General features: G+C 31.7%; 3 protein-coding genes and 1 pseudogene across 5 annotated transcripts in view; 2 read left to right on the top strand and 2 right to left on the bottom strand.

Moving 5' to 3' along the window:
- Positions 1-643, bottom strand: part of LOC104738325 (40S ribosomal protein S18-like) — a 4,291-nt gene extending 3,648 nt beyond the window's left edge. Inside the window, exons 1-2 of the mRNA XM_019235150.1 lie at positions 535-643; positions 42-202 (exon numbers count right to left, since the gene is read on the bottom strand). Of these exons, the coding sequence (XP_019090695.1) occupies positions 42-202; positions 535-537 (164 nt within the window). The 5' untranslated portion in view covers positions 538-643. The remainder of the gene's footprint in view (positions 1-41; positions 203-534) is intronic.
- LOC104738324 lies at positions 552-5,995 on the top strand (annotated as a pseudogene).
- Positions 15,145-17,888, top strand: LOC104736971 (probable choline kinase 3). 3 transcript variants are annotated; one of them, XM_019235143.1, is made up of 7 exons: positions 15,145-15,306; positions 15,448-15,801; positions 16,569-16,690; positions 16,784-16,976; positions 17,173-17,290; positions 17,365-17,513; positions 17,598-17,888. In XM_019235143.1, the coding sequence occupies exons 2-7, from the start codon at positions 15,448-15,450 to the stop codon at positions 17,703-17,705; spliced, it is 1,044 nt and encodes a 347-aa protein (XP_019090688.1). In that variant the 5' UTR covers positions 15,145-15,306; the 3' UTR covers positions 17,706-17,888. The 3 variants fall into 3 exon arrangements, with proteins under 3 accessions (XP_019090688.1, XP_010455371.1, XP_019090689.1); XM_010457069.2 differs by having other exon boundaries at positions 15,146-15,801; XM_019235144.1 differs by lacking the exons at positions 15,145-15,306; positions 17,365-17,513; positions 17,598-17,888 and having other exon boundaries at positions 15,349-15,801; positions 16,784-17,082; positions 17,173-17,279.
- On the bottom strand, positions 17,839-20,077 carry LOC104736972 (dehydrogenase/reductase SDR family member 12-like). Its single transcript, XM_010457070.2, has 10 exons — positions 19,921-20,077; positions 19,749-19,810; positions 19,423-19,542; positions 19,168-19,267; positions 19,000-19,080; positions 18,860-18,909; positions 18,627-18,777; positions 18,452-18,508; positions 18,246-18,367; positions 17,839-18,153 (listed from the first exon to the last, which is right to left on the bottom strand). Exons 1-10 carry the CDS (start codon positions 19,933-19,935, stop codon positions 17,943-17,945), a joined length of 969 nt encoding a protein of 322 aa, XP_010455372.1. The 5' UTR covers positions 19,936-20,077; the 3' UTR covers positions 17,839-17,942.

Genomic DNA, 21,716 nt, shown 5'->3' with positions numbered 1-21,716 from the left:
AATCCATATTCAGTTCCGCAAGCTAAAGAAAAGGGTCAAACCTTTTGTTCATGTCGACATCAGCCTTCTTGCAGACAATGTTGGCCAATCGCCTCCCAATACCTTTGATAGAGGTAAGGGCAAACATAATCTTTTGCTTACCATCAACATTGGTGTTCAACACACGAAGAATGTGCTGAAACTCCTCATTTGCAACCAGAGACTACACAAACCATAACACAATTCAATTAACCCATCAGCAAAATTTACATAAACTAGCAAAAAAAATTACAAACTTCACAAATTCCAGAACATAAAAACTCCAACTTTCTAGAAACTAACACGAACTTTGTAAATCAGATTAAAAGATAACATACGAACTATAGATTCCAGAAACTAACACAACCTAACAATGATTTATCTCACACTGTTCATTGTTGAAACAGTGGATTCGAACCAAGTAGATGAATCTAAAAGCTAGTTTTTTTAATGGCAGATCGATGGATGGAGAACATTTCGGACGAAGTAAATGAGAAATTAGAAAACCCTAATTACCATTTTGATTAGCAGAGATGAGGTTAGTGAGAAGAAGAATAAGAAGAAGCCGTCTTCGAGGAGTAAACGATCGCTGGGGAGAGTGAAGAACAAAAAAGAGGTCTGCTAGGGTTTTCCCAATGATTTATATATGTGATACATTCGTAGGGTTATCATAATCCTAAAATACTCAAAGACCATTTTACCCTTATTATAAAATAAACCATTACTCTTGTTAATTTTTGAGGTTTTTTTAAATTAGAGTTATTTAAAAGNTTTTTTTTTTTTTTTTTTTTTTTTTGTTATGGAACAGTTATGAAAATAGCAAAAGGTTTTTTTCAATAAATTTTATAAATGAACTAATGAAGTCATTTAACATCTAAGTTAAACTAAATTATAAACTCAATATCTTTTTCTTGTCAAAGATAAACTCAATATCTTAAAACTAGCTAGTCCAAAACATTTTAATTTTTTAATCATTAATCATAATCTTAACCTAAGTTAATCATGGATTTGAAATTTAATATCATTTTTAAGAATTCATTTGTATAGACTCACTCAACAAGACATAATGAAACATCAAGAGTTTGTTTGTCTCTAGCTCATAATTCAGGAGGAGATCGATATACAGTATATTGGCTCAAAATCATCTCTTAGTACGTAGTTCCTTTGGACACTCAAAAAGGCATGGAACTGTTAAGCGTTATAATAAAGAGAAAAAAGAGTGGGGATTTGCCCAAATGCTTCCTCTTTCGAAGTTTAACGATCCCGAAAATGGGTACACCGATGGAGATGCTTGTATCATTGGGATGGAGATATTTGTAATAAAGCCTATAGAGAAAGTGGAGATAGTTGTTTTCACACAAAACCCACCAAACAATAAATTCACCTGGAAAATCTCTGATTACTAGATACTAGGAGACCAAAAATATCGTTACTCGGATGAATTTCTGGTTGGAGATAGAAAATGGTGAGTTTGAATTCACGAATATAAATTTACTCAGTTTTTGTTAGTGATCAATGACGATCTATTCTTTTAATAAACATGGATATCCAACTTAACACCAATTGGTAATGAATAGAGTGATCCATGATCCTTATATATTACTCAAAGGAAAACATCCCAACCAATGTGGGATTCTAATAGGCTTTTTCGAAATGTGGGTGAGAAACTATTTTTTTGTGGGAAATTTTTTATTGGATTTAACCATAGGCTCTGATACCATATTAGTAGTGGGCCTATCTCACTCCCAAAAGCTAGCTCAATAGAGCAGGATTGCCACACATCTGTAGTGTGACAATTCTCACGCTCAGGGATGGACATCTGTAGCGTGAAGTTTGTGGAACTAGACATCCAAGGGTGGTCCACAATCGGAAATGGACCTAGGCTCTAATACCATATTAGTAATGGGCCTAACTAACACCTAAAAGCTTGCTCAAGAGAGGAGGGTTGCCACACACCATATATATTTCCCAAGAATCACAAACCCAACCGATGTGCGAAATTGATTATTGGGCCTAACCATGGGCTCTGATACCATATTAGTAATGAGCCTAACTCACTCCCAAAAGCTAGCTCAAGAGAGGAGGGTTGCCACACCCAAGAATCACAAACCCAACGGATGTGGGACAATATTCTAATATATTTTAGTTGATGTTATTATTTATTTAAAGGAGAATGAAGATTAGTCTAAAGGGTGACAAAGATATAAGAGCACTTTCAGTCTATGTTCAAGCGATGGCATATCTGCCTAATGCGGTAACTTCTAGTACTTATGCAAAGCTAAAACTTCGGCTACTAAATAAATAAAAAACTCTAACCACATTGAGAAATGCGCTACGAATTAAACTTCTTTTTCTGGTTTTTGCAAGATAGGCAGTAAAAATGGATATGATCATCCTTAAAGACTGACAATGTGATGTTTTTGTATAGTTTTTCATTTTTATTCAAGAGAGAATCAAGACGGATCAGGGGTATCTGAATTAATATTTGTGGAGGATCTAAATGATGAATCAAAAGGGTACCTTGTGGAAGACACCATCGTTCTTGAAACTTAGTTGATTTGTGTCACTGAGACTAAGTTCGTTGACTCCATCTAAAGACTCTCATTACCTCTTTCTGTGTTTACATCTTTGTTTTGCAAGCAACTAATAGTCCAGCTCCTTTGGTAGTTTATTTTCTGTTTTATTGTTCATTTTTGGGTAAAATATGTTAATGACTGAGTCAAGCTGTGTCATGTGTGTTATGTTTTTTGTTTTTTTTTTGTTTTGGTTTTGTTATTAAATAATTTGCTTGAACATTCATGTAAAAGCAATGCTATTATTGTACCATGAACTCTCCTCACTTCCTCAAGAAAGGTGGAAGATAAGTATCACACCTATCACAAAACCTAAGGCTTGGAATGGTTGTATAGTATGTTGTGAAGCGGACAAAAGTCGGACCAGTCCACACTTAATTCAACATTCATCATTGTGGACCAGTATGCACTACTCCATCTACAAAAGTCCATCCTAGTCTACATTTGAAAAAAAAAACTATGTATTATATATGCCGATTATGTTATTGGTCCAACTTTTTCTGTTTACTCCTTACAACTTTCATACCAACATCATACAACTTCATAGTTCATACCAACAGTGAGACTCGGATACAAATATGTTTTTTCAAACTAGTTGTATCTGAGTACTGATTCAAATGAACAACAGGAGGTTGAGAGATAAGATAGATAATGTATTTCTGGGAAACATTTGAGAAAGTATTATTGATATATATGTTCTGTGAAAAAATGAAATAATAGATTTTGATTTATTATTTTTAAAACTATTTTTTATAAATTATTATTAATTATGACTACAAATTATTATTAATTATGACTACAAATGTTTTCTTTTTCTTTTGTACGCACCACTTCATACTATAGTCTGATTTTTTTGCCATTCATAATAGTCTATACTACAGTTTTACATGCTAAAACTAGAAAGTTACCCGTGTTGTACAATACGGGAAAATGTTTGCGTAAAATTTACTATAATTTGTTAGTTATAAAATAATAGTAAAAGTTTTATTTGATTTACTCTATGCATTTTATAATCTTTTACATTTAATTTACTTAGTTTTATAATCCGATTTCAATCCAGTACATGATACAATATTCAAATCTGTAAATTATATAAATTTAGTAAAATCCATCAAATAAAACAAAACACCTATTGAAGTGGTCGTGTTTAGAAATCTTGATTTAAATTTTTGATTTTTTTAGTTGTATATATTATATTGAATAAAATCTAATATATGTGATTTCTTAGATTTTAATAAGATTTCAGTGCGTCGATGTACAATACGAAAAAAATATTTAATAAATTAGATATAAGATTTTATATTTAAAAAATATAAGCAATATTGTATCTTAGTTTGAATATATATATATATATATATNTATATATATATATATATATATATATATATATATATATATATATATATATATATATATGTCATTATTTAACGATTTAGGGATGGAAATATTAACCATTCAAAGTCTAAAGAGGGGGTGTATTCAACTTGACATTTTAAGTGATTTGTATAAAATTTACAAATCTTATGTTTTTCAATCATGGATTTTAAAAAGTCCATAAAAAATCCACTGTTATTGAACTGATGATTTAAAAATATACTTTAAAATCCACTTTTATTCAAGACAGTTTGTGGATTTGGATTTGGATTTTAATAAGTTTTAAGGATTCTGGATGATTTGTTTAGTTAAAAATACAGAAATCAAAATTTCATGGTTTTAGGTGGGATTTGAAAGAATTTTACTATTAATCATATCAACTTCTCTAAAATCTATCAAAATTCCAAATTTCATAAATCCCATAAAATTCTCCAAAATCATGGTTTCAATACACCCCCTCTCAAACTCTAATATCCCAAAATTTCACTTACATGTTAAGTTATTTGACTGAATGCGATGTTTTTTTTTTTTTGAGAAAAGCTTTCTATTAAACTAGTTTAGGACCCGCCCGATGTGCGGGTTTAGAGTTTTTTAAATTAAATTAAATTTAACAAAAAATATAAAGCAAATATTTTTAGTAAGTAAAAACTATCTATAAAAGTAAATAGATACACCGAGGTATTCAATGTGATATTTGGCGTAAAAGATTTGATTATGTGGTTGAGACTATTAATCATGTTTTCTTTGAATGCTTTCGCTCTTGTGAAGTTTGGGATTTATCTTCGACTCCTGTCTCGTCAGAGGGTTTTTCATATGAGTTGGTGTACTCGAATTTGGATTTTGTTTTCTGGAGGGGTGGCTCTCAACAGTGTGATCCTGATCAACTTCTTCAATTACAATGAATTTTAAGGACAATCTGGAAGGTCATAAATAAAAACGTTTTTCAAGGTTTAGAGATCGAGGCGAATGATATAATTGCTCAGGCTTTTGGCGATAAGTTAGCATGGGAAGAGGCCCTATCTTTTACGGCGGTCATGTCAGCTCCATCTGCGTCTTCAGATGTCCAAGTTTCTTCACCTTGTTGCCAGATTGATGGTTCTTGGATAGCAACCAATGTGCATTCAAGATTGGGTTGGTGGTGTTGTGTTGGTGAGGAGTGAATCTTGTTGTTGGAGGCCAAGTGTATAAGACGGATCCCCTTCCCCCTGCATTCGGAGTTAGAAGCGTTCTTGTGGACCATGGAGTGTATACATGTTGTAGGGATCGCTTGTAACATTTCGAGATTGATTGTGCTAAGTTACTCACTATGGTGCAGTCCCCTGAAGATTGATTGTCCTTCTCCAACCTGCTCGATGAGTTTAACTCACTCGAGCCAACTATTCTCCATCTCTTGGATCCCGCGTGCGTCAAATTCGAAGGCGGATTGTCTTGCCCGTGCTTAGCGTTCTTATCTCTGAAGTTTCTTTTGTACACATTTTCTCTCTGGCTTAGGCAACTAACCGAATAATTTTCTTTTAATTTATTGTTTGGTTGATAAAAAAAAAGATACATTTTTTAGTTAAAGAAAATAGTTGTAGATGAGTTCAAAGGTTGACCAAAAAAAAAAGATGAGTTCAAAGTTATTAAATATATATATATATATATATATATATATTTAATTCTTTTTGTAAGTATAAATAATATATAAAAGTAAAGAGATAAACTTTTAGTTAAAGAAAATAGTTGTTTTTTTTTTGCTATAATACACCAATGTATATCCATTTACAAATCTACTATCTACATTACCACTAAAAGTGTATCTGTACACACAAATATATTTTATTGTTAATATATACTCTTTAGTATTTACTACTACGAACAAATCGTCTTTATGAACACATTAAATAACTTATTATGTCTCTTTATTTTAATTTTTTTATAGTTACAAAAATGCATATGTGAATCTTACATACTCCTATCTTATATATTACAATAGCAATTTTTTTTAATAAATTATTTGATTGGTGAAAAAATATGAGACGATCTATTTTTTTTTTTTACTTCAACAATGTCTTTCTTTATGTAAAGGTGAGTACTTACATTTTTGTAGAAACAGAAAATAGTTGTATAATTTTCACAATCACATTTTTTTATCTTATATAAAAAGTAATCCTATTTCTTTTAAAATTAGCAACTTAAAATTAAAATAAGTAAACAATCTTATAATTACAAATTTTATGATAATATATATATATATATATATATATAATTTTCTTACAGTAATCTTTTCTAAATTTTAAAGCTGTTTTGAAAACTGTTAAAAACAAAATTTTGGAAGTTTAGAAAGACTTTTTTCTTTAAAAGATTTTAAATAAAATTAGTTTTTTTCTATCTTACTTTCATATAAAACCTTTTTATGGTAGGTTTTAAATTTTTACATTTTTATTTTTTAAAAATTTAATAAATTTAGAACTGACATGTGTCATTTCGAAGTTTAGAAATATTTTTTTGGTTTTCTTTTTTCTATTTTACTTTTATATAAAACCTTTTTATAGTAGGTTTTGAATTTTTACATTTTTATTTTAATTTTTTTAATAAATTTAGAATTGACATATATCAACATCTTAATGATACAATTAACACAAGTCACGATATTGTTAATGAGTAACTTTGACATCAAACTTTAAATAATAATTTATCCTAGTTGCCCAAATATGATTGGGCATAGTTCAAAATTATGGTAACTGTGCCAAAATTATGGTGCACAAATATGATTGGGCACAGTTCCGTATTTTCTATCCTAGGTTAATATTTCCTTCGTATTATAATTTTGAATTTTATGGTATATATATATATATATATATAATTTATCTTATAATTAGATTTTAAATAAAATAAAGTTTTATTTTATCTAGTTACTTTTATATAAAACCTTTTTAGGTTAGGTTTAGAAATTTTACATTTTTATCTTTTTAAATGTTAATAATGAATTGACATGTGTCAACATCTGAATGATATAATTGACATGTGTCACAATCTTATTAATGAGTAATTTTGTCATCAAGGTTTATATAATAAGATTGCAAAAGAGAAAATAAAACATACAAAAGCCAAACCAGGCTTTAAAGTTGTGATTGCAGGCCTTAGCCCAAGTAATAATGAGCACAGCACATTAACAACATAGCGAAATCTTAAAGTTGAACCATAGGAGAAAGCCTCGATAGGCGATGGAACAGTGAAAAGTCACCTTGGATCTGAGTAGATGGAGGAGAACCATTGTCGAAACATCGCAGAGGCGAGTGCAGAATTCAAAGCATTTTATGATGTGATCCTGTTCCGGATATGGAGTCAATGAGCCGCAAAAGAGCATCCATCATGCGATACTTCTGTCGGTGGAGTCTATTATTCCCTTCAGTCCATATGAAGTAGAGGGAGCACTGCCAAGCCAGCAGTGAGAGTCTTTTCTGTGGCTTTGGCTGGTGGAGCGAATGCATGTAGTTGACAGAAGGATCCCAAGAAGTAAGAGCCTGGATTCCACATCTATGTGTGGTTTAGGACCAGATAGACCAAGCGAAACTGCAAGTAAAGAAGAAATGGTCTCGACTCTCCGGATAAGAGTTGCAGAGGAGGCAAATCAGGCTTGTTTGGAAACCCCAACTGAGAAGATGATCTCAAGTCGGGCATCAATTGAGGATTAAAAGCCAAGTAAGAAAGTTGTGTTTTGGTATATCCCCGGAGATCCACACAGCTTTCCACATGGATTGATGTTCTTTTTTTTTGTCTTTGTTTTCGTAGATACTATGGTAGTGATTGGTGAAGAAAGAGAAAGCTGTACAAAGTGGTATAGCTTTAACTTTTACCAATCAAGTATAAAGCTGTACAAAAAAGTAGTCAACACAAACAAGATTAAAAAGCTGAATAAAAATTTCTGTATTTTTTAAATTATTTTAAAATGTAGATAATGTTTCAAAAATCACAATGCTATTGGTGGATGAGATTTTATTTTATCGAAAATAAATTTTTAACGAATTAAAATATAAATAGTCAAAGTGAAGCTTCTTCCTCCTATATATGTAACTAAAGAATCGATTCACATTTTGTAAACCTACTTCTTCTTTGCTCTTGTTCTAAAAATAATAATAATAATAATAATCTCTCAGCCTGAACTTGGGGGAAAAAAGTTAGAAGACATTCTTCCAGTTTCAAGTAACTAGAGCTAAGGTAAACTTTTATGTTATATTTATGTTATATTTTTTCTACAGTATGTCTAATGAAGGTCCTACCTAGCTCTTCACGTAGACGAAAGAATGTAAGTTACATATATATAACATAAGTAGTATATATATAATATAATAAATCTTTATATTCCATATGTGAGTCATTTTTATATATACATAAAAATATTTTTCACATTTTTTAGAAAGAAAATTGGTCACCTCTTGAAGAACGCGTTGTGCTTGAACTATATGAAGCTGAGCTTGCAAAAGTAGACTATAATACATATGGTGTAAAAAAACTTCATCGAAATCGTATATTGAGTGAACTGTTAAAGCGGACAGGGAAACATGTTGATAGTTGGATAAAGTTCAAAAACAAGATAGATACATTGAAGGGAACTTACAAAGAATGGGTCGACCTTATGGGTAAAACAAGTGTAAGTTCGAATCAGAGAACTGTAGTTATCTGTATGGATGACGATTTGTGGCAGTCGCGCGAGGTGGTATGCATATTTTTTGTTATTTTGAATTGTATGATATATTAAAAGTGTTTCTCTAGAAATTCTAAAATTTATATTGTTTTTTTCCATGATAGTAAAACAATTATGGCTTGTCACCGTCAACCGCCAAAACATTGGGATGCACTACAACGTATTTGTGGACAATATGATGTATCAAGTGAACATATGTATGATGTTGATGGAGCACGAAGAGAACTGTATGAAGAAGATGCAAGAGCTGATTTCAGTGGTGGTATTGGTGATGATGCTGATGAAGAAGATGTACGAGCTGACTACACACCTCAAACACATGAAGAAAATACTTATTTTCCAGATAACTCATTTACTGATCCACAAGAAACATATGAAGATGTTCCCTCTGCAGCAACACATGAGACATATGGAGATATTCCATTTGCATTGACAGAAGAAATCCACAATCGTTCAGGTAGACATACGACCCGTGTTGCACCATACAATATTGGACGAGGAGAAAGTAGTCAACGAAGAAGTAATTCACGAGTTCGTTCAGTTGGTAGTAGAGATCATGGGAACCGTAGAAGGCATCAATTTGAACGACGTGCGACTGTATCAACCCTGCGACCTGATAGGTACAGTCCTGAAGAATATGCAAAATTTAAAAATGCATTTGCTATACTAAATTCTTTACCAATTGAGAAGTACAAACCATTTTGGAAAGCATCAGTGAAGCTGCTTAAGGAGGATGCATGGTGGATTAATACATTTTTAGACACTTCTTTTGAGTTAGATGAAGATAGAATCCAATTTTTGGAATGTATAACTGAAGTGGATCGACTAGAAACCGTAACTCCTGCAAATTTGTCAAATTTTGTGTCACTTTTAAGTGGTTCAAGCGGCGGAAGTGTGCCATCATCAGGAAGGTCTGTGGGACATTCGTCAGGAAATTCTGTGGGACGTTCATCAGGAAATTCTGAATATAGGTTTGCTGAAATTCCACAGTTTCAACCATCTCCTGCTATGGGACAGTTATTTTCACCTCCGGGGGTAGGATTTAATATGCCTGGGCATATGATGGGTGCACCTTATGTACCGATGATGTTTCCTCAAGGATTTGATGGTTTTCCTTTCGTGTCCTCGTCACTTGCTACACAAATGATGCAAACATCAACATCCCCTGGAATTTTATTGTTGGGGCATCATCAACAATCGGTAGAATTTCAACTACTCAAATGGGAGAAACTAGTCAAGGAACAAGAACAAATTTTTCTCCTGGTTTTGTAACGCTAACTAGACAGTCAACATATACCGGATATAAGTTTGGTGCACCATCGGGAATTGGTACTCAACTACGATAGTTAAATTTTATTGATGATAGAACATCAAACAATCCCACTGATAACTAGAAACATTGAATAAACAATATGAAAAGTTTATGGTTTTTATTAATGTTTGTATAATATTTATATAACATATATTTTTCTATAATAAATGTTTGTCTACCACAATTTTTTTAGTCGCTTAACTTATTTTTTTCTTAATGGCTAGAAAAATCGGATAAATGAGTTGTACTCTCGGGGACTAAATAATCTAACACACGAAGGATTATGCGAATTATTTATGCTTGAGGACGAAGAAGTCGATGAGGTACTTGTTCAGCCAACGATGCATTATTATGAACGATATTTTTGTCGACAACCCATGCAAGCGGGAGCAGGACTAGGTTGGCTAAATATTAAACACCAGATGGAATATGATGATGCATCATGCTTACATGCAGTAAGGATGCCTCGAGGAATATTCCAAATGTTGTGTCAACTGATGGAAAACGAGTATGGATTAACATCAACAGAAAATATTAGCATTGAGGAAAGCGTTGCAATGTTTTTTTCTACGTGTGGTCATAATGAGGTTCAACGTACTGTAGCGAGGAATTTTGGGCGTAATCAAGAGACAGTCAATCGCAAATTTCATGAAGTGCTAAATGCGATGGAGCGACTTTCATTTTAATAAATTACTTCTCAATAAATATTTTTATTCTATAATACGTAAACAATTATTTTCAATTCATTATTGGATTATTAAATTTATGTACTTATAGTTTCTAAAATTTCCAAAAAAACTAAGAGTAAAACTTATACAAATATTTTTAATTATTGGAGTAGTATATTCTTATACTTTTTCTTTATATTGGAATGATTTAAATTTCATAAATTAATTCAAAATTTTCATAAATTTTACTTCTATAATATGCTAAACTACATTTTTATGTTAATTTTAGTATTTTTTTTAACGATATATTTTCAGTTTTTTTTTGTACAGCTTTAACATACAGTTTTTTCTTACAACTTTGTACTATTCAGTAAAAGTTTACAGGTTCAGCTTAAACCAAAAATGGCCATTAAACCAAAAACACCTTAGACCAAGGGCAGATCTACATGTAAAGTAGGTAGGGCACGTGTCCCACACAACTTTTTAAAATTAGTTTAAATGCTGAGTGAACAATAATATCACTTAGCCCATTTGGTTAATAGTGTCCTATGTTACGTAAGAATAGAGTGGTTCGATGCCCATCAGTTGCCATTTGTTCATATTTAAAACTTTTTTTGTTATATTTTCCATGTTTTTTATTACTGAATTTTTTTTTTAGGGTTAAATATGATGGGTACCCCAGATTTTAGGGTTAAATATGATGGGTACTCCAGACTACTTTTTTTTCTAGATCTGTCACTGTCTTGGACTGAATGCGATGTTCATACATGAGAGAAGTTCGAAATTGGTTCGTCAATAAAAAGAATAGTAGAAGACTATGAGTCGAATGGTAACTGCGGATTTAGTAGTGCGAGACAAAAAATTTGATAGTGCAGTACGGTTCAACTACGGTATATGCGAAACAAATATATTTGCGGGACAAGTGCGATTATTCCAGAATAAACGGTACAAAATTATGTTTGATTGGTGAAAAACAATTTATAGTGCGGATTTCATCTTATTTTATTAATAACTAGTATAATTATATATTTTCGTTTTTTATTAATAATTAGAGTTTTAATTTCTGAATTTTAAATACCAAAATGTATTTTAAATTAAAATTTGATTGGTAAAAATATTATTGCGGTTCACAATTAAATATTTGAATGGTAATAAAAATAAAGTCGACGGAGAGTACCATTAGAAACATTTTTATACAATTATGAACTTTGAAGATGTACGATACATTTTGTCTAAGAGAAAAAAGAAAAAAGAAAAATGTTTTAAAAAGGAAAGTGAGAGAAGAGAATGAGAGAGAAGAGGAGACAAGAAGAATATAGAGTGAGAGAAAAGGTGTATATATATATGATAAAAGAACATCTATATACATAATGATTTGTAATAATAAAAAGTAAAAAATAATCAAATGGTTATTAGTGACTGCGGTTTTGTGTTGGATCATAGGGTAAGAAGCTGAAAACAGTTAAAAAGCGGTCCATGCATTTTTTCTTCTTTCTGAAAACTGCAGTTTGCTTTTTTATTTTATTTTTTTAACACAGATTTATAAAAAATTGATGATTAGTAACACAGTTATTTCCTGCATACTTGCGGTTTTCAAAAACACAAAATGAAATACGCTAATTTTGTGTTTCCATTCACAACCTATATATGTTCGACTTTACAAGAAAACTTTTGCAAACTATAAAGTATCATTACTCATTAGGCCTTTAGTCTCGGCCTCCTAACTTTACCCTAGAAACTAAAATAGAGGTGCATATAATTTCTCTATAAGTTATTTCCTGCATAACCGAATCCATCCTACTACAAAAATCTAATCTACACCCAAGATCCTTAAGCCATTACCTTTAAAAATCATGTATCTCACCTTTCAATGTTTGACGGAATATATTCTGTGTATTTTTATGGACGAGAATGATAACAAAAGGTAATGGAAAATATTATAAAACAAAAGCACTTAAGAGAATATAATATAAAGGTGGCCAAATCGAAAAAAAAAACAAAAAGAGAGAAACGGTTGAAGGAGAAGTGGAGGATCAAATTTTGTTGAACAAAGGGCAAAAAACATTACGAATTGTTTAAAGAAGAGAGAAAAGACTCATGGAGGGGAATCTTGGCTCTCAACCAGACGTTACTTCTTAATTTCAACCCCATTTTTTTAACCCTTTTGACTTGATTCTCACATCATGTGGAGTCACAAGTAATCATTTATAGAAGAAAAAAAAATCATTTTAAACAAAATAAGTACTTAACTTACCAAAGATTTTACTGAGCATTGCTCTTATTATACAATTTCAAAGCATCATTTTTTTTCCATTTCAACAAATCATCACGTTTGAAAATTTAGTAATATATGTTTCTTTTCTCGTATCATATATATATCAAAATATCAAAATATATATACTGAAAATTTAGCACCACGTTTTTCTACTTTGATGTATCAATATATATATATATATATATATATATTAAAAAATGGAGGAAAAATTATATAATAGGAAAAACTCTAGGTGAATAGGATCAACGATTTAAAAAATCTCAACGTTATCTTGTTCAATGAGTGTGTGGTACATTAAAACGTGTCGTATTGTCATTTGTTTAGTATGCAAGTGGAAGACAAGTTGAGTTCTGCAATATAACCGCGATATGGAGTAAGTAACGAAAGCTTATCTGTCTGAAAATTAGCAGCAAAAGGTCCGATTCAGTTAACTAAACGCCTACGTTACCCATTTAGTCATTACCTACTTTTGTCTAACTCACTCACCGTCCATAATTTTACATTACGTGTAGACGACATACCAGAGTATGTTACTACTATGTTATATTCCCTGTTTTAGAAATCCCCTCTAACACCAATTATATCATGTATAATTGTTAGATTAATGACTAATCTGTTATTTAATTATATATGTCTAATTTGATTATAACCCGTCGAATCTATTACTTTCTGCTTAATTTTTTTGTATACCAAATATTTTTAAAATCAAATATAAATCAAATATTTTTTTTATTAATTAGATATTTAAATTAAGAGTTTTCGATGTTTACAATAACTAATGTACAAACTTTTGATAAAAATCATAAAATTTTATTTAAGATTATATTTTTATGTGTTTACCATAATTTTAAGGACAATACTATAGTTTTATATTTTATTTGATTTTTTTAGTAGTAATAGAATTATAAATATATATAGTACTATATATTTTTACTTTATTATTAATTTAATAAAATAATCCTAAAACTAATCCTGATTAATTTTTGTTTAATCTCTTATTTTCTTGTTAGGTGTTAGGTCCATGGTGACCGCGCGATTAGCTCCTAACAATTTCTAAAACAAGAGTCATATATGATACCAAGAAGTATGAGTAGAGTTTAAACCAAAAAGAAACAAGCAAAACTGATTAGGGTAGTTAAAAAATAGTATAAATCATTATGATATTGGTAAAAATATCATGGACATGGACGTAAAGCGATCTCGATTTAATATATGTCTGTTTCTGTATCTCTTTTTTACAAGTTCAAAAAGTCTTCAAAATGCTTTCTAGTACTCTTTGAAAGTGTCATTGTCTAATCATGGTAAGATGATATACTATTACATTTTTATTTTGGCCCCAACTGGTCCAATAATGTCTATAATGTAAATGCCATGGCATTAACTATGTTGATTGGTACCTTTTGCGGGTAAATCATGCACCTATATGTTTTGGTCTTATCATCTTCTAACCATGTATTGTTTTCCAATTCCATCCAAACACACTTGACTGATATGGAATTTTGGTGTATTATTGTTGGTATGATCACACATAACTATGTTGGATTCATAGATCTTTATAAATCTGATTAGGATATATAACGTTTAGTTTGTGTTAGTATCGTCATTATATATATTATCATGCAAATTCTAACCCGCATAATGCAATGTTGTTGATAAATTAAAGTATTTTGTTTTAGCAAACTTATGCAATTGTGTCTAAGAAAATGTTGGAAAGAATGACATTAAAACTTTAATAGACTTTTGTTGTTGTCGATCTAAATGTTTTACAAACATGCTCTCGTTGAGAAGTCATTATTTTTAATAGAATTTATTTATTGTTTTAACAGAACGCAAAACGGGTTTCACATAACAAGAAATTTGTATGTTTTGAACTACTGCTATGGATTTCTATATTTTATAAAAAAAAATCAATATATCTTGTTGAAAAATAACAAATGATTTAATAATAACAACATAATAAAATATGCATATTCTATATTCAGAATCAATTACTAATACTACCACTCCAAACTTATCTATCCTTTTTACCTAAACAAACAATAGTTTCTGTTTCTCAATTACTTGTTATATATCTTGTCTGCTAGATTTCTTGAGTTTATTTTAATATTCACAATTCTACAAAATAATACCCTTTTATTTTATTTTATTTTTATTTGTCATGATCCTCTCAAATCGAACCCACCAAGACAATGAAATAGATCTTTCTTCCCTTTCTTGTGTAAAGATAAAAGTCCATAAATACTCTCTTTCAACACCTCTCTCATTCACCATGCAATTTGTCTTTCCTTCTAACCAAGACTTCTCTCCAACAATAACCAAAAATACATAGATATTTTCTTTCTCCGATTTCAAGATTCCCCAACACCTTTTTTTTTCCAAGATCATCTGCAACTCTCTTGGTAAAATAGGCTCTTCTTCTTCTTGCTAAGTTTGATCATACCGAAGACTTCTTGATCTATCAATATCAAAAACTAAGTACTTCTGTTTCAAGAAACAGAGTAGTTCTATTGCAAGAAACAGAGAATTTTCCCCCCTCCTAGATGGCGATAGGAATCTTTGGATTGATCCCAAGCTCATCACCAGACGAGCTAAGGAAGATTCTTGAAAAGCTTTCCACAAAATGGGGAGATGTAGTTGAGGATTTCGAGAGTCTTGAAGTGAAGCCGATGAAAGGAGCGATGACTAACGAAGTTTTCATGGTGAGTTGGCCGAGAAAAGAAACAAAATTTGGAAGTAGGAAGCTCCTTGTTCGTGTCTATGGCGAAGGTGTTGATGTTTTTTTTAACAGAGACGATGAGATTCGAACCTTTGAGTTTGTAGCTCGTCAGGGCCATGGACCTACGCTTCTTGGACGCTTCCCCGGCGGTAGAGTCGAAGAGTTTATTCATGCCCGGGTAAATTTTTTATTCTTTCATTTTTATTTATTTTCCAAGATGCTATAAAAAGAAAAAAGAAAAATTACTACTTTGACCAGTTCTGTACATATTTAGTTTTTGGCTGTGGATTTTTAAGTTTTCTCACCATTTTGGTTTATGAAGAGACCGGATTGAAACCAAATACCAGTTGGTTTTCGGTTTAATATTTCGGTATAAATTCGTTTTTATATAGAAAAGAATTGAGTGATTTTCATGTTTGGTTTTTCTTACGGTGCGGTTCATTTTTGTTTATTGGATTATGAAAAAAATGAAACCGAATAAAGTATACATATCTTTGGTTCATTTTTCGAATTTGGTTTGATCAGATTCAGGTTAAGTTAGACTATAGATTGAGCAAACCTTACCACTAAAATAATTGGTTTACCATTTACAGGAAAAGTTTGGCCTATTTTTAAAGAACTGAGGTTTAATCTGGTTATTTTTCTTCAGGTTTGCTCTGTTCGATATGTACAATTAGTGAAGCCAAATTGGTTTATGTTTTACTTGGTTTAATTTCGGATTCTTTTTCTGGCACAATTCTGGTCCAGACTCCAGCGCAAACCTTATCTTCATCTAATTGGTTCGGGTTTAGCTTGTGTAACATTATCACATATAGGAATTAGAATTTTTTTTGTCCCTTTTCAAAATGTGCTTGCATTAGATTCATCAGCAAATTCCTGTGTTGGCCTCTTTCCATTAAAAGATTGACACAGTATTAATTCTTGAATCTTGTAACTTTGGATCAGACACTATCAGCAACCGATCTACGTGATCCGAACATATCAGGTCTGGTTGCATCTAAGCTAAGAGGATTCCACAGCATACACATCCCTGGAGATAGAACTGTTCTCATCTGGGACAGGATGAGGTATAGAAACTGTAATATTATAAGTTTACCTCAAGCACTAAATGTTTTTATTAGATGAAAGTATGTATATCAATTGGAGCATTGAAATGACAGGACTTGGGTTGGACAAGCCAAGAATCTGTGTTCAAATGAACATTCAACAGAGTTTGGCCTAGATAACATTGAAGATGAAATCAACTCGCTGGAACAAGAAGTGAACAATGAACAAGAGATTGGGTTCTGTCACAATGATTTGCAGTGTGGTAACATCATGATTGATGAAGAAACCAATGCCATTACTATCATTGTAAGTCTCTTACTCATAAGCACAACTGTTCTTAACCTTTTTTCCTTTTTTCAGAATGGGGGAAAAAAAGTTAAAAACCCAATTTTTACTGTTGCACTAAGTCGAGGTAAAACAATATCATCACACACATTGATGAACATGAGACTTCTCATTTATCTGTCTATTATAGTTTATGAGACTTTTGGATTTTGTACAGGATTATGAGTATGCAAGTTATAACCCAATTGCTTACGACATAGCAAATCACTTCTGTGAGATGGTGGCAAATTACCATTCTGACACTCCTCATATCTTGGACTACACTCTATATCCAGGTACAGTAGTTAACTAAATAATAGTTTACCATTGAGAGAAGTAGGGTTTAAAATTCATGGTTTGGGAATTGCAGGTGAAGAAGAAAGGAGGAGATTCATCTGCAACTACCTCACCTCTTCAGGTGAAGAGCCAAGAGAAGAAGACATAGAACAACTCTTGGATGAGACTGAGAAGTATACATTGGCAAGCCATCTCTTCTGGGGATTATGGGGAATCATATCTGTAAGCTCATTCTCTCTCTTTCATTAGTTTAGATGATAACAACAACAGAAGCTTATGATTGTGTGCTAATGTGATTGTGTGCAGGGGTATGTGAACAAGATTAAGTTTGATTATATCGAGTATTCAAGGCAGAGATTCAAACAGTATTGGCTACGAAAGCCCCAGCTTTTATCTTTCTACCCATCCTCATAAGTAATAACTCTCCGTTTACTTTACTGTTTACTCTTTGCGAATAACGCTATACAAAACCGATGATGGATCTGTAATATAGCTATGTGCCAAAGCTAGATAACTGTGTATTCTTGTTTTCTGATACTATGTAATGAATGAGTGAACGTTATCAATACTCAGCACAATAATAATTCCAGTGCTACATTTACATGCAATCGCAATTTATTTTCGAGAAAAAACCATGTTGAGGATGGTGATCTAAGAATCCAGAGCTGCCATGGAATGCACGGTATCAATGACTGAGTCTATAAGGTCATGAGACTTGCTTGTACCTGCAAGCTTTAGATGTTTTGGTGCTTCAGCTCTATCGAAATAGAATGCACCAGAGACCAGCTTTTCTTTTGGCTGCAGTGCTAACCAAACAATTGTGTCTGCTCCTTGTTCACTTGTCCTAAGCTTACCTGCGAACCTGATTCACACAAGTTTAAAACATTCTTTAGTACAAAAAAAAGATGTTTGCTTTAAGCATAAAAGATGTTTTCTTTAGGAGAGTTATCTTACGATTCACTGAAACTTGGCAAACTCTTGGCAACACCAGGTGTCTCAGCCCATCCAGGGTGCATTGAGTAGAACCCTATGCCTTTGTTCTTATACTTATCAGCCCATTTTTCTGTTAGAGCCACCTAATCATTTTGACACAAACGAAATCAGAAAACTGAAAAAAAATAAGTTTCAGATTTTGACTAGTTGATTCTGATTTTACAGACCTGGATTCTTTTGCTCCGTGCATATTGTTCCACTCCATCGAACTTTTCACCATTAAACTGCAGAAGCATTATATGTAGATCTGATATATAAGTGGTTCAAACAGTTTTGAAGAGGAAGCAATTGAACATAATCAACTGTTGAAGATGATATATACTGTCCTGCAGATTGAGTTACCTGGAGATCTGTTGTAAGTGGCGAAGTGTACATTCCACCAGAGGAAACTGTGATGACTTTGGCGTCTGGTGTTGCTTTCTCCAACAGTGGAAGCATCAACTCTGTCACTGTATATGTCCCGAGTACATTCACCGCGAAGCTTAACTCGAATCTGATACAACAGATGAGCATAAGGGTATGAAATAGAAGATCAAATGATATTGGAATGCTCAAGAAAGATAACTGAGACCAACCCTTCAGGTGTAGTAGTACGTTTGTTCTCAAGCAAACCAGCATTATTCACCTAAAAAATTTGACAATCAGATTCAAAAATGTTCTAGACTGTAGAGTTTTATTAAAATGTTTTTCTAGGAAGTAGGAAACGAAAACATACCAGCACATGAACCGGAACATCCTTGGAAGCGAAACTCGAAGCAAAGGACTTTATTTCTTTAATGGAAGACAAATCACACACCTACGAAAATGAATCTGATATATATTATGCATATAAAAAAAATTATAGAACTTACAAAAATGAATTTTAAAGAAGATGATAACATACTTCAAGGTACACATTTTGGTTTCCTGTTGAGTTCTGAATCTTAGAAAGAGCCTCTTCTCCTCTTTCCTTGTTCCGGCACACCATGTAAACAGTTGCTCCACTAAAAAAAAAAGAGTAAGCGGACAATATAAATTTGGATAGCATTCAGCTTCGAGCTTTCAACTATACTTTGGAAATAGCAAACAAACTCAAAAGACTATTCGACACAAGTCTATACAATTTGGTTCTTTCAATTATATAAGAAAGAAACCTTACCGTGAAGCAAGACCCTCTGCAGCAGCAAAACCAATACCAGAGTTAGCTCCAGTAACCACACAATTCTTTCCTTCAATTTGTATCTGCATATCTTCAGGTTTGAACTTCTTCGAATGCTCTCTACCAAAAAAAATCACAACAAGTACATCAATCACTTCTCCATAATAGAGTTCCTCAAGTTACTAATTCAATTTTTGAATCTTTCCACACATTCTAAAACCTTCACTTATATTAATCCACACAATCATATACATACTTCTCAAAATCCATAAAAATCAAAACTTTTCATCTCCACAGGATAAAAAAATGTAGAAACAACAACTTACAAGAGACCATTCTTGGTGAAGTTCATATAGCCAAAAACCCCAAAAGCGGTTGATCTCCATGTCTACAGATCAAAATCAGACAAAAGTTGTCATTCCGACACTGGCTAGACAGAAACAAAACAAGCTATAGGGAAATGAGTGGTTCCGAGGACAAGTAAAAAAACGGACGTACCTTTAAGAGAAACATTTCCGTGAGTTGGAAGATATTGATTCGATTCGAGTTCCTGTGTTGATGGAGAAGAGATGTGTTAGATTTAGCAAATGGTGCAGGAGAGTTATGTCAAATTCGTCGATTGGAAAATAGTGAGAGAGAGAGGTTCCGGTAGGGGTTGTGCCACGTAGAAGAGAGCCTCACCGTGACAAGAACTACTGATGACGTAGCACATCTTTTTCAGAATATTTTTCCTAATATAACTTTTTGTTGAAAAAAAAAAAATTGTTTTCGTAAAAGGACAAGAATTTGTTTAATAAAAAAATTTCTTCCTATTAAATTGGAAAGAAAAAATTCAATTCGACATATTTGTTAACTCAGTAACTCAAATTTTTTCAACCTCGAGGTAAAGAAAAGGATTAGGATTTTGAATCTGATTAATATACATTTTGTATATGTAATAAACTGAATATACAGCTCAGACTTTGAGTAGCAAAGTGAGTTAAAAATAGTATTTGTATATTTTCTGGATATGCAACAAAGTTTGTGTATGTAGTTTTGTGGAAATCAAAAATAAATTTAGTGTATTTTTACAATATTTTTCTCTGTAAAATGCAAAGAAGTTATTTAATAACAAAATAATTTATGGATGAAGTAGTTTATTAAAATGGAATATACAGTAGATAGCACAAAAAACAGAACATAATTAAGAAAATACCACAATTGTACAGTGGTTGTGAGAGAGTATTCTCTCTCTTCAAATACAATTACACTCTACCTATTTCATATATTACATGTTATTTGTTTAAATCTATCTTAACATTTTTAGAGTACATTTTTGTGCCACTTTCTCTTATCTTTGTATCCAAACAAATCCACACTAAATTCTCTACAATTCTTACAATCAAACACAATTATTTCTTTATTTGATAATATTAATTTCCTAATATCAAACACAATGATGGGGTTTGAATTTTTATAAACGGATATATATTTTAAAAATTGTCTTACTATATTTGTAACCAAACAAATATATCCACATATAGAGTTCGGAATACATTTTTGGAGTACAATAGGATGCCATCACTTTTTACCAACTCCGGGTCGGGGTTTTTAACTAAAATTATAACCGATTCAATTATCCGGATCCTCCTTAAGATTTCCGAATATTTTGGGCCCATTTTTAATCAATAGCATATTTATTCACATCGAATTAATGCCACTTATTGCCAATTATTGTCCATTGTATCTTAGAAAAGATCTAATTTGTATGCCGAATTTCTAGGATCGAGTTTAACAAAAAAAATTGATAACACAAATTATGTAATCACATCTTCTTAATCACATCCCTATAATATAACAACTAATTCAAAATAAATACATATTAAGAAATATCTAATTTGTGTTTATTAAACGATTACATATTTGGTAAAATCTTATTAGTTTTATATGTACACTATTAATCCAATAATATTAATTGAGAATCATAATAAGAATATGTCATATCATTCATTCATAAATCATAACTAACCAAATCGTAAAATATATATTCATAACTTGCGAATCAAGAGTTTGTACAAAATCCTACCTACTACCGCTAACAGTATATATATAGATGCAATTCACCATCGATTACAAGCACTTCTAAACTATTTTACAGTATCATATCAACAAAATAATAGACCGTGGTGTACCACGGGGTAAAATCTAGTATCTTGTTATTTTTTTATAGAACGAAATTATATGTCGGTTTGGGTTCACAAATAAAATGGTTAGGGTTTAGATTTTACAATTAGAACAAAATTTTATGTCGGTTT

This window comes from Camelina sativa, chromosome 13 (genome assembly GCF_000633955.1).
Source record: "Camelina sativa cultivar DH55 chromosome 13, Cs, whole genome shotgun sequence".
Classification (NCBI taxonomy): Eukaryota; Viridiplantae; Streptophyta; class Magnoliopsida; order Brassicales; family Brassicaceae; genus Camelina; species Camelina sativa.
The sequence above is the reverse complement of the archived record's forward strand: the minus strand, read 5'-3'. Positions and strand labels throughout refer to the sequence as shown.

Bases quoted from the DNA above. Each gene is read 5' to 3' on its own strand.
- LOC104736971 (XM_019235143.1), top strand. From the start codon at position 15,448: ATGGCGATAGGAATCTTTGGATTGATCCCAAGCTCATCACCAGACGAG. The intron at 16,977-17,172 runs GTAAGTCTCTTA...GATTTTGTACAG, and splicing joins CCAATGCCATTACTATCATT to GATTATGAGTATGCAAGTTA. The intron at 17,291-17,364 runs GTACAGTAGTTA...TGGGAATTGCAG, and splicing joins GGACTACACTCTATATCCAG to GTGAAGAAGAAAGGAGGAGA.
- LOC104736972 (XM_010457070.2), bottom strand. The intron at 19,543-19,748 runs GTAAGTTGTTGT...TTTTTTTGGTAG, and splicing joins TTCACCAAGAATGGTCTCTT to AGAGCATTCGAAGAAGTTCA. The intron at 18,778-18,859 runs GTTGGTCTCAGT...CTGTTGTATCAG, and splicing joins CGTACTACTACACCTGAAGG to ATTCGAGTTAAGCTTCGCGG.